Here is a 13,374-nt window from a genome sequence, read left to right as displayed (position 1 = left end):
GTGCTTCACTGAGCTGAAATAAAACATTTCAAACTAAAACATTAAGCAAAATAAAACATTTCCAAATAAAGGGGCTTGTGCTTAAAGTGCTTCAATGAACTGAAATTGAACGATGCTGATGGACAGCAACCTGTCAGCAGTGCTCACAGAGTGCATATCTATGGAAAGAGCACACCGAGGCTTCTCAAGACATAAAGGCTTCTGTCCAGACGGACCCGAAATATAAATTGTCTCCTGTCTTCCCTCTCCCCCCACTCTGCTTCTATTCTAGTTCACAGCCTCGTCACCTCCCGTCTAGACTATTGCAACTCTCTCCTCTTTGGCTTTCCTCAAAAAACCCTCCAAAAACGTCAACTGGTCCAAAACTGGTCCAAAACTCAGCCGCCACACGAACCCCCTCATTTCACCACATCACCCCGGTCCTTCAACAACTCCACTGGCTCCCCATCAACTCAGAATTCAGTATAAAATCCTCCTATACACTTTCAATTCCATCCATAATCTTGCCCCTCCATACCTGTCTGACCTCCTCCACATCACCACCTCCTCCCACTCCCTCAGATCCTCCTCCTCCATCCACCTCACTGTTCCCTCCTTAGCACCTTAGTTTGGGAGCAGAGCAGCTGAAGGCCCCGCTCCAAAACTCTGGAACTCTCTCCCACCTGACATCCGTAACATCACCAATCTCCCTCAGTTCAAATCATCAATCAAAACCCACTTTTTTAAACTGGCTTTTAGTTTGTAATTGTACTGTCTGTTTCTACCAGAATAGCTGCATATATCTGTTTTAACTGTATAGTGTATTTTACTCTAAAGTGACCTTGAGTTACAGAAAAGCACTTTTAAATAAAATGTATTATTATTATTATTAGTAGTAGTAGTATTATTTATAGTTCTCAGCTGAATGTCCAAATTACTTTGCTTTTACTTTTGTTTTTTTATTTTTTTCTAATTTATAATATCTATGATTTATTATTGTATAAATATAAATTTGAGCAGTTTGAGGGAAAGCGTCACAAAATCTGAATATGAAATCAATAAATCCTGTTCTCAAACTGGAATACAACGCTCTTGAATATTGATAGGAAATAAACTACATAGATATTTAAATAACCAAAATTTGCACTCTAGTTTTCCAGTCTCTAGAACAAGCTGAATGAAGGGTATCATGCCATAAACAATGTAAATGTGATAAACAAAAGCTCTTGTAATGAATTAATAAACTGACCTGCGGAACTGCTGGAAAAGGTTCATGGGGATGAAAGTCAAAAGTCTGTATTTGGTAGTGCGGATGGCATTGCCCTTGTAGTTTTTGGACACTGCTTCATACTCATGTTGGTGGGGCCCTTGGTGAGCAAATACTGTTCTCCGCTTCCCACTGACTCTATGTGGAGAGCACTGGGTATCAAGTGAGTTCTTGTTGGGTAGGCCATCTGTCGAAGAGTACCAGCCTTGCCCTGATTCACGTCCCATCAGTGTCTGACAGCGATGCCATACCCAGTGGAGCCGCTCCATCTATGTAGCTGAGCTGTGAGAGTGACTGGGTCTCCTCTTTTCTCCACAATGGATTTTCAAAATGTCCTGCAGAGAAAAGACGACAAACACTGTTTTTTGTTCTGCAAATGGATGTGATTGTTTGGATATTCAGCATTCTTGTTGGTTTACAAAATATATCCAACAGTTCACCCAGTCCACCAGATGTAAGATGTAAGTTTGATGCTAGACATGAAGAGTAAAGCTCAGCTTGATTCATATTTTTCAATTATTCCAATAAAGAGAGCTGGAAGCAGATCATTTAATAAAGAACAGCTGCGGCTGAGCATTATGAAAAAGTTTTCAATAATTAGCATGATAGATTTCAATTTTGCTCAAAAGTGAAAGAAATCAACAAACACATCCTGGGGCAAAAACAGCACGTATGTGTTGTTGCATAAACATAGCAATGCTGAAACTTTGTTGCATTGATAGTGAAGAAAATTATATTGTGATATATAAACTTATTGCCCAGCCCTAAGACTAGCTAACCTGACCCCCCCATCTCCCTGAACTGTCAACAGGGTCCATTGGAGGTGCGCAAGTGTTGTTCTCTCTCAGATCACTTGATTGACATTATCCTGAAAGGTTATTATAGTATAATTTAACCAAAATACTTACTTACTCAGACAAAAAATGATCACAAACAAACATCCTAACCTTGAACAAACTGCATTCTGCATTTTTGATATGCACCTCTTGTCATGCTTCACTGCTCCCCACCCTAATGTGCACTCCCTTTCAACTATGTACAAGTCTTCACTTCTTTACCTTTGTATATATACTGTACATACACACTCACCCTTTTCCCTTTGTTCTCAGTAAGATTGTCTAATATTTATGTTGCAATCCAGCATGTTTCCTTATGTATTTTTCCCCTAGTGTTTACTTCTAACTTTATCTGCCCTTTGACATACTGTAGAGTTTACCTTACATTTAAATACATTATTAGATTTTCTGTACCTGTAGTAGATTAGATTCTTTGAACTTCTTCAATAAGGGTGGGAATCACAAGGTACATCAAGATACGATGCCCGATACTGTACATGGTCCACGATACCAATTATATCACGATACAATAATTCTGTACAAATCTATATATTACAATTGTAGAGCGATATATAATTTACCTGACTGAAGAAAACAAAACGTCTGTGAAAAGTTAAAAGTACAGGGTTTCTCTATTTATTCACAACATAAAGAAAAGTGCATAAAATCTGTGTATTAAACGTGGATGGGGCATCTTTTAACGTATCGATTTTTTCTTTTTCTGCATACTCTCCCTTTTTCAGCCAGGTAATTTTCGCCCAAGTTTCCCTCATTCATTTGAGCAGCGACACCGCGAGGAAACATCAAGTAGCTATGCCCAACAAGTGAAACTGTCAGGTACTGTTTATTTCAGAGCACCTAAATTTGTTAATTAAAATACTGATATTTGCCTTGATATATCACCAAATCAATATTTTGAACCACCTACGCTGTCCAATGACTAGGTGGTGCATTTTTGAGTCTTCTCCTTCATTTGTCGTCATCGACAGATCTGGCAAACAAGAAGAAACTGATAAGAATAATCTTTCGATGAGGATCTGGGCCAAAATTAAATTTATGACATTAAATGTATGACATTATTTATTGACATTATTAAAGGGGCAAATGGAAATGGAAAGATAATACGGGAAAATCTAAATAAACTCTTGGTGCGTAACAATGATGATCATCTCAGGAATCTGCAGCTCCAAGTAAATGCTATACTGACTGATGACTTGGGTAAAATTGTCAATATGTTTAATACATTTTTCATTAGCTCAATTGAAGAATTGACAAGGCATCTTAAATGTCCTGATATCCCATGTAATTCTAAAGAAGTCAGTAAACTGATATTTAGTCTACAAGAAATCTCTGTCCCTAAAGTCATTAAAATAATAACAACTCTAAAAAACTCAAAAGCAAGAGACAGATTTGGTCTGACAAATTACCTTGTGACGCTTCACAAAGAGGCACTTGCAAAACCAATTACACATATGACAAATCAATCTATTAGACAAGGAATAGTGCCATCATCGTGGAAGATTGCTAGAGTTACCCCAATATACAAGAGTGGTGACAAAACAAAACCAGAGAACTATCGTCCAATTAGTATTCTACCCATTATATCAAAAATTGCAGAGAAATGGGTTGCTGCACAACTAACTGAATATCTAAATAATAGTCAGACCTCGCTCCATCCAATGCAGTTTGGGTTTAGGAAGCATCACTCCACAGAGACAGCTACTTGTTATTTCCTAGAAAATGTAAAACATCTACTAGACCAGGGTGGTTTTGTGGGTGCTGTGTTCCTTGACCTGAAGCGAGCATTTGACACAATTAATCATCAGGTTATAATCGCTAAATCAACCCATTTTAATTTCTCTAACAGTGTCCTCTGCTGGATAAAATCATATCTGTTGGGCAGAAAACAAGCAGTACAAATAGATAATTCACAATCTATCTTTCCTGCATGCACAGCTGGTGTCCCGCAAGGCTCAGTACTGGGACCAATTTTATTCAGTCTATATGTCATCTACCTGATGTGTGTAGAGCTGTAAAGGTACAATTATATGCTGATGACACTGTTTTGTATGTTCATGCAAAAACAAAATGTGAAGCCGCTGCAGTTCTCTCTGGTGCCATGGTGCCAGTGTCCCACTGGCTCCAAGACTCTTGTCTGCATCTCAACACTAAAAAAACTGTCTGTATGTTTTTCTCTCGGCAGCCAGCACATGGTGAACAACCATCTGTGCTAGTCAATGGTGAGAGATTAGATGTGGTAGAACAATTTAAATATCTTGGTGTAGTTGTTAAGAAAATTGAGCATATAATTAAGTTTAATCTGTCCAATTTTAAACATATTAGACCTTTTCTCACTACAGAGTCGGCAAAGGTCTATATGCATGCCATGATATTCAGCCACATAAACTACTGTTATACAACTTGGTCCCATACCTCAGAGAATATCCTGAAGCCATTAAAGTCTCTCATCAAAAGAACACTAAAAATTCTGGACAAAAAGGCTCTACAGTATCATTATTGTAAGTAAGTAAGTAAGTATAACATTTTGGATTCTGATAATTATCAGATATTCATGGATGCTTGCCTCATCTTTAGAGTTTTAAATAAACTTGCTCCCCCTCCCTTGATGGATTTTATAAGTAAAAAAAATAGCTGTCGAGTAAACACCAGAGCATTGACCAGAGGGGATTGCAACGTACAAAGGCGCAGGACTAAATTTGGCCAGATAGTGGGGTCTATCAGAGGCACACAGTCATGGAACAGGCTACCAGCCCATATCAGAAACTGTGACACCTATTCAAAGTTTAAAATTGTACTGAAACAATGATTGAAAACTAACCAGACATGCACTCACAGTTAGATTCACTTTTTTTTTCTCTCTTTCTTTCTCTTGGGCCCCAAAGTTTTAATCTTAACCTACATGTAACTTGTCTATGGTATGTGTCTATGGTTTACTTGTAATGTCTTGAGATTTATGTATTCTTTTGTATCATGTCCTGTTGAATGAATACTGTACTAACCTGCCTTAGGACAACGGATGAAAATTAGCTATTGTGCTAACTCCGGCATACTTACGTTGTTGCTCTATGCAGACATGTTGATGAATATGCATTGTCCTAATTCAAATAAATAAATAAATAAAATAAAATGACTAACTTGAGGCCCATAGCAAACATGTGCAAACTCTCTCTACTTCCCCCACTCTCTCCTCTTCTCAGAACTCACTTTATCATGACAATAATTTTATTTTCTCTCCCTCCCACTAGTTCCTCTTCCTTTCTTTACTCTTATTTCACAGGAATCCCTGATTCCAGAGTTTCAACACCACAGCTTAAATAACACAAACATTACCATTACTATTACTATTGCTCATTACTGCAAACAATAATCAATAACTTACAACATAATAAAGGAAAATAACCAACTCTATTGTAAGCCAATATATTTGTGTCCATTGACACATAGGGTCCATTTCAAACCTTAACAAATTACTAGGGATGCACGATATATTGGCATTAATATCGGTATCGGCCGATGTTCGTCATTTTTTAACATATCGGCATTGGTCTGATGAGTAAAACAGAGCAATTTTTAACAACTGATGTTTATACCCGTCTAGTTGCCGTTTGTGTACGTGTGGCGGGACAGGGAGAGGGAGGGGGAGGCCACGCGGCATTTGTTTGGGCACATGACAGTGTCAGTGACGCAAACACCGCACAGGATTGTGGTGTGTTGAACTGAAGAGGAGAAAAAATGTCAGCGGTGTGGGCGTTTTTCACGGTGTCCAAAGAAGATACTCAAAAAGCAGTGTGCAATAATTGCAAAGCCGAGGTAATGTGAGGAGGGTGCCACATCAAATCATTCAACACCACAAATCTGATATGTCATTTGAAAAACCGCCACCCTGACATACACAAACAATGGCAGGAAGCTAACACTGCTAAAGTTAGCCAACAGGCAAACAAGAAAGCAGCCGCAGTTGGGAGCCCAATACAACAATTACTTGACCAAACCAAGAAATTTGGCAAGGACAGCTCAAAGGCCAGGTCAATAACAGACAAGATAATGGAAATGATTGCTCTTGACGACCAGCCATTTTCTGTAGTAGAGGACCGAGGGTTCCGGCGGTTGATAGAGCACATCGAACCCCGCTATACCCTGCCAAGTCGTCGCTACTTTTCCAACGTTTCCCTCCCTGCTTTGCACGAAGTCGTGGCCACGCATTTCCATAAATTGTTGAACAATGTGACTGACATTAGCTTCACTACGGATATATGAAGTTCGGACGTAAGTCAGATGAGTATGTTGAGCCTTACTGCTCAGTGGATTGATGCCAAGTGGAAAATTAAAAAAGACAATGTGCATGTTGTGCTTCGCGACAATGCACGGAATATGCAGAAGGCAATGGATGAATGCGGCGTTTAAAGCCTGGGCTGCATGGCTCATACGCTGCAGCTAGCAGTGCATGATGGAGTGTTAAGCCAGCGAAGCATCTCTGACTGTGTCGCTATTGGAAGGCAAATAGTCGGACATTTTCGCCACTCTCAACTCGCCACCTCTCGGCTGAGAGACATACAGCTAGAGTTAGGCATAAAAACCAAGATGCTGCAACAAGGTGTTGCTACCAGATGGAATAGTACATTTTATATGATGAAAAGTCTACTGGATCAGAAGCGCGCACTTGGTGTGTATGGAGCAGACCATGAGCTGCCTATTTGTTTGAGCGCATATCAGTGGGGCCTCGTTGAAAACATGACCACGCTTCTCACTCCATCTGAACAATTAATGAGGGAGATCAGCTCACATTTAGCTACTACTGCGGACGTGATTCCCTCTGTTGTGGCACTGAAACGTTTGTTGAGCAGGGCAGCTGACACAGACAGTGGGGTCCGCACAGCAAAGGACACTTCACTGGAAGCTGTGAACCAGCGATTTGGAAGCGCTTTCTCTGAGCCGCTTTACTACTTGGCAACGATCCTTGACCCCAGGTACAAAGACCGTTATTTTGACACAGTCACCAAGCAAGCAGCGATAAATATGCTCCAGAAGCAAGTGGACAAAATGACACACAGCAAAACAGCTATGGAGACACCGGACACAGAAGAACCACAAGAGCAGAAGGGAAGAACAAGCAACGAGGGTGGAAAGTCGCTGCTTGACATGCATGATGAAATTCTGGAGGAACATTCTATCATGGAACTGCAAGCCGGCCTGACAAGCAACCCAAATGTGCAGGTATAGTATTACCAGACCTAGTGTTTTATTCAAATAACGAAGCCTGTTCCTTTGTGTAATGATTTTTATGTTTTTTTATTTATGTGCTGTACATTGACTTACTAAAATGAAAACTAATTGTTATAAAATACCTGCTCAGAGCAAAATTGTAATTTATCAAACATATATAGTATAGTCTTTTTTACAGTGTAAGTTGGAAAATGTGCACTGACAGGACATGTTTTTGATTCAGCCTTTTTCACAGGCTAAATTTGAGTTTAATGGCAAGTTTCATAAAGTGACTTTGTCAGGATATTATTTTGATTTATGTTCTTGATTGTAATTTAAGATCCATTTTTTCTCACAGGAGTTTTGAGAAACCTTGTAGTTGGTTACTTGTGTTTAGTAACCTAGTCATTTTGAAAATAAAATTCAGCTTGCATGATTTTCTAGTCTGTACAAATTGTTATCGTCTCAGAAACTTTTTTTTAAACGTTAAATTATTAATATTGCGGTTATCGGCCATAACCGCAATATTAATATCGGATATCGGCCAAACTTTCATATCGGTGCATCCCTACAAATTACTCTAATGTTACTTCTCATGCTCCTCAACATATCTTGAACATTTGCATAATGAGCATATTATTTATATGCAAAATGAACACATTTACAACACAATTGACATCCATGATAGCTATTCTTGTTTTTTCCCTGATTTGTCTTTTCAGTCTCCCTCCTCCCAAAGACCAGAAATTTGTTTACAGGTCAAATGTGTCAAGAGGTCTGCACACCTGTACGGACATGTCACAAACTGGCCAGGCGGATGGTTTGAGAGTGCAGCTTCGTTCTGACTGACAGGAACAGTCTCTGTCTCAATGGGTGAATGTCACCTCCAGTCATAAAAACAAAGAGTGTTAACAAATCAGGGGGGATGATGCTCACATCTGCCTCATTATCAATCTTAAACTCAACACAACTGTGTGGAGCCTACCTGTAAGTCTACAGACCACTGCTCTAATGAACCACTTGCCACCTTGTCACAGCCCATAAGAAATAAGACTGCAGCTTCTCTGTAACCTCTGTACTCTCACTCCAGGTTTGTGGCATTTGATACAAGAGGATTTTTTTTTAGCATGGCAGCTTTCACCGTTACGCTTCACTTTGCCACATTTACCACATTGACTACTGTGTCCCTCCATTGGCTTACCCCAGTGTCGGGCAGGGGTCGCGTTAACCGAATATATTCCTTCATTGACTGTTTTTTTAAAACGGTGACGGAAAAATCTGAGGGCCATCCGTCATTTTGACAGATTACAATCATACCCTGACCACTTGGTGGCGAAGAGCATATTATAGATGCAGATGAAGATGAAGGACAAACTCAGCCCTTGGCCTCGGCGGAGCGAGGAAGCAGCAGCAAGGAGGTTAGGCGGGAGTACAGAGTTCAATGGGAGCGGGAGTTCTCCTGGAAAAATGTTCTGCGACAAAATGAAGATTCCCAACGGAGCGTCTGAGCATATTTTCTGACCTGGAAACCGTACTCAATGCATCTTGCTATCCGGGTAGTGCTGACAGTGCGTTAAAGAGCTATGGACAGGAGGCTTTGGAGCCTTTAGACCATTACCACTACGGGTCACAGACCGGTGCAGCTGATCCACTTGTGCAGAAGGAGAGCATGCTGCGGGATTTCCTACCGCTGAAGCGGGTGCTTGCAGGATCAGGAAACCCCTCGTTCAGAGAGTCTTGCCGACTTCTGATCACTTCACTTGGAGAAATGTTCCCCGGTTTCAAAACTTTGGCTGAAGTGGTGCTTGTAATTCCAGTTTCCAGTGTGGCAGCAGAGTGCAGATTCAGTCTCCAGAACAACATCAAAACAGCCATGAGAAGTTGTCTGTCCGAGGAAAAAGTCCAAAACCTCATGACAATAGCCTCTGCAGCAGTCCCACTTGAGACATTTGATTACGCACAAGCAGGCACGCGATTCAAGTCCATGTGGACCAGGAGGAAAGTGCGTTTAGGCCACATGTGAACTGTTCATATTTCACTGCAATATGAACAATGCAATTGAATATGTCATTATTAAAATTTAAAAATTAAAGTGACCAGTAAAAATAGATTATGACGGGATTTTTATGACCCTGTCAGTCAAAATGTCGGTAAGCTCTTGTATACTCCCTATAGCTTCACCTTGCATGCTGACTTGTGAGGCAACCTCCTCCAACTGTCCGACTGTCCTTTGTCAGCTGCAGCTTGCGGAAGATAATTTTGTTCAGTATTCCTACCAAAATCTAGTCATGGAGATTTTTGCTTGCTCCAAAGTCACAGTGTTCAGAGTGTTCATTTAGAACTTGGATAAATATTTCAGCTTTCTCCCCTGGTCTCTGTACACGCTGATGGAAACAAGCTTGTTTGTGAATCACAGTTTATCAAACTTTCCAACCATTTGGTCAAAATGTTTCTGTGGCCATCTTGGGGAAAAATGAATGACCTGAAGACGTTCTCTGCAGCCTGTTCACCTGCACCGTGCCATCCTCCTTGTCGAGTTTAGTAGCGGTCATGAATCTCAAGATGCACTGCTTCCAATCCGGCAACTCGCCAGGTTAATCAAAAGAGAAGGCTGTTGTGGGATTAAACTTCGCTATGGCTCGTCTTACTTCACTTGTTCACTTCTGACACCATGTAATGACTGTGAAGGAGGCTCTTGTATGTTTCACTCTGAACATTATTGTGAGAAAAAATGTAATTGCTTGTGCCCGTAACGTGACGCGAGACATGCTGGGAAAACTTCCTTGTGTAGCTGTATTCCTTCTAACAAACAGGCTAGAACATTTTGCTCAATTATATTGCCGTATATGAAAATGATGATAATTGTTTTAATGTTATTTAGGGAAATGGCCCGGGCCTTTTTTCTTCTTCTTTCCTCTCTTAAATATGTTGTTCATCTGTAATCTGCTGAACTTGTTGCTGTACATTACTGCACGTCTGTCCATCCTGGGAGAGATCCTTCTGTGGCTCTTCACAGAAAGAAGCAAGGCAATCAGAGATGGCAGGAGGAGGAGGCCGGTGAATGACGACAACATAGGAAGAGCCAGCTAATACGAAAATTCATGTAATGGGTACATACACCCATTTTTAACACAAAATATGTAATTCAAATACTTTACACAAAACTACCAAGAATTAGACCTGGATCGGTGAATAAACATATACACTAGTTTTAACCTGAAAAAAAGTGGTTTAGGGGTTTGGTTACTCTTCAAGTGACCACTTCAAGTGCAAGAAGGCCATTTCATTATGCAGTGAAAACTGTGTTTTCCCAGAGTGACCAAACTGACTGCTTATAAAACCTCCAAATCAAACCTACGCACCATGTAGTGGTAAGTTGCATTTTTAGTTATTTTTTTACAGTTTACATGTATAGGAGCCTTGCTCGAAATAGGAAAAATACATTTATGCATACAATTGCATTGCATTGCTGCAATGTTTTTGGCTCTGGTAACAAGCTAGCAAGTTATTATGCTAGTGCTATATTAGCCTTCCTCATGCGATCAAAAACAAGTGCGATCCATCTAAACTGTATTTACTGTGGGCGGAAAGCCAGACACAGAGAGAGAGAGAGAGAGAGAAGCACTGTTTGAGCACAGCACACACAGAATTACAAAAGATGTGATGTGTGTAGAAAACCTTTTATCTATAAATCTAAATAATAATGTAAAAAAAACAAGTGGGTTTAATGTTTAATGAACATTATATTCATTTACTGATGGAAACATTTTGTTTGTTTACAGAGGAAACAGCCATCAAAGCTGAAGTCCAAACGGTTACAAGGTATAGGAGAGCTGGATGGGTACCTTGCCTGTGTCTCAAACCAGATGGATCTGCTGAACTCATTTCCACACATCAAAAAACTTTGTCTCAAACTCAACACTGGCCTGCCCACCTCAGCCCCATGTGAGCGTCTTTTCAGCTGTGCAGGACTGCTTTTCACTGCAAAGCTAACTAAGGATGAACTCTACTAATTTTGAAGACTAACTGCTGCTCAAACTTAACAGGAAATTCAGAGTAGTAATCTAAAGATGGACAAAGACATGATATGTTTAGATGTTTGTCAAGAGAAATCACAACGCAATTAAGAGAAATCACAATTTCATTTACTTCTACTGGAAGAGACAAGACAAACGAGCCGGTACTTTCCATCACTCATGATCATATTATCAGGAACATTAACAACGTGTTAATAGTAGTTTTATAACTCAAGATTCTTTTCACTCAAACTGTCTTCAACTCTAATTCATGTGTTCACATTTATCAGTAACTTTATGAACCAACAAGCATCCTCCCCAGGAATCAGTGGTGAAGTGACCGCAGTCACAGCTCCAGTCCACACAGTCATCTGTGTCACGATGTCCGGGACTGAACAAAGTGATAGTGGATAGGAGTGGAGCATGTCAGTCTCCTCTCCTCAATGAATCCACACAGCAGCTCGTTAATACATCAACAATAAGTTTGAAAATAAATGCAAAAGAGCGACAAATAAACTAAAACCTGCTTTGTCTAAATATTTTAAAAAATGTAAACAAAAACCTAGGACTGGGCAATATAGACTAAAAGTCATATCTCGATATTTTAAAGGGGACATATTATGCAAAATCAACTGTTTAACCATTTCAATACTTATATTTGGGACTCTGGAGGCCCTACCAGTCGCCAAAGTGTGGAAAAAGAACACTCAGTCCTTTTTTCGTGGTCCCCCTTAGCGTAAGTGTAGGCGATAAAACATGCGATGTTGAATTCCCTGCGCATTATGACGGCAGCATGCGCATTTCACCGCGAATGTTACCACTCCACCAGTAATTGAACTACTAAGGTGATTCATCCTTATGGTATTTTGACCAAAGCATGTCACAGACATGTTCATTAGGACACCAGGGAACTATTTTAACTTGGGGAAATAGGGTATAATATGTCTCCTTTAAGCTGAATGGCGATACGCGATATATATCTCGATATTTTATAGCATTATAGCATTATATTTTCCAAACAATTTCAAAAATAAACAAACAGTCTGTTATTGATAACTTAAACATAGTTCCTCAAAACCTTCTCTTTACTAATCATTATTTACTCACATTTAATTGTACAATAATGAACTACGATAACATAAATAAGAAATGACAATAATATTAATACATTCAAAGAGACAGTGCAACCTTTATTTAACTCGGTGCCATATGTCAGTACATCTGAAGGTACCTATTGTGATTTTACTCCCGCCCTCATAGTTAACCTTGTTGATAGTACAGCAGCCTCACTGCGTACTACATTAGATTGTGTTGCTCCTAGAAAGTGGTGAATCAGACGAGATGAGCACCATGGTTTAACTCCAATACTCGCGCTCTTACACAGACATTACGTAGATTAGAAAGAAAATGACGTTCCAGTAACCTAGAGGTATTTTATATAGCCTGGAAAGATGGTTTTGTAGCTTACAAAAAAGCCCTACACAAAGCTAGAGCTGCCTATTATTCTTCTTTAATTGAAGAAAATAAGAATAATCATAGGTTACTTTTCAGCACTGTAGCCAGGCTGACACAGAGCCACAGCTCCACTGAACCATCTATTCCTTTAACACTGAGCAGTGATGACTTTATGAACTTTTTTGTGAATAAAATAACATCAAATAGAGAAAAAATTGACAATCTCCTCCCTCATATTGGGACTGACTCATCTTTTAGCACATCTTTTAGATAGTGCTGTGATACACTATCACACAACACCACCATGAATGAGCGCATGCGCAAACTCTTCCTTCCTACAGATCCTTCTCTGTTCAGTAATATTATCTGTACCTGTCCTTTACATTTCGTGGAAAGACTACTGTACGTTTATTAGAGCTGACAGAGCAGCTTGAAGGTCCGTCCCATGGAAATAATCGGAGATGTTTGTTTATTTCCCTGTACTGGTGCATACGTGACGTAAATGCGTACGCGACGTGAGCAGATCTGAGCAGAGTTTTGCGTCTTGGCAGTGTAGACGGAGATGCTACGGCGGAGCGTATTCAAGTTTTTCACTCTG

The 13,374-nt window shown here is 39.9% G+C and overlaps 2 protein-coding genes across 2 annotated transcripts in view; one reads left to right on the top strand and one right to left on the bottom strand.

The window, feature by feature from the left end:
• atp10d (ATPase phospholipid transporting 10D) overlaps window positions 1-13,374 on the bottom strand; it is a 56,423-nt gene that overhangs the window by 38,307 nt on the left and 4,742 nt on the right. The window contains exon 2 of the mRNA XM_044047039.1: window positions 1,229-1,581. Within this exon, the coding sequence (XP_043902974.1) occupies window positions 1,229-1,515 (287 nt within the window). The 5' untranslated portion in view covers window positions 1,516-1,581. The remainder of the gene's footprint in view (window positions 1-1,228; window positions 1,582-13,374) is intronic.
• Window positions 6,835-11,791, top strand: LOC122783127. Its single transcript, XM_044047770.1, has 2 exons — window positions 6,835-7,317; window positions 11,088-11,791. Exons 1-2 carry the CDS (start codon window positions 6,835-6,837, stop codon window positions 11,316-11,318), a joined length of 714 nt encoding a protein of 237 aa, XP_043903705.1. The 3' UTR covers window positions 11,319-11,791.

Source organism: Solea senegalensis, linkage group LG16 (genome assembly GCF_019176455.1).
Source record: "Solea senegalensis isolate Sse05_10M linkage group LG16, IFAPA_SoseM_1, whole genome shotgun sequence".
NCBI lineage: Eukaryota > Metazoa > Chordata > Actinopteri > Pleuronectiformes > Soleidae > Solea > Solea senegalensis.
The sequence above is the reverse complement of the archived record's forward strand: the minus strand, read 5'-3'. Positions and strand labels throughout refer to the sequence as shown.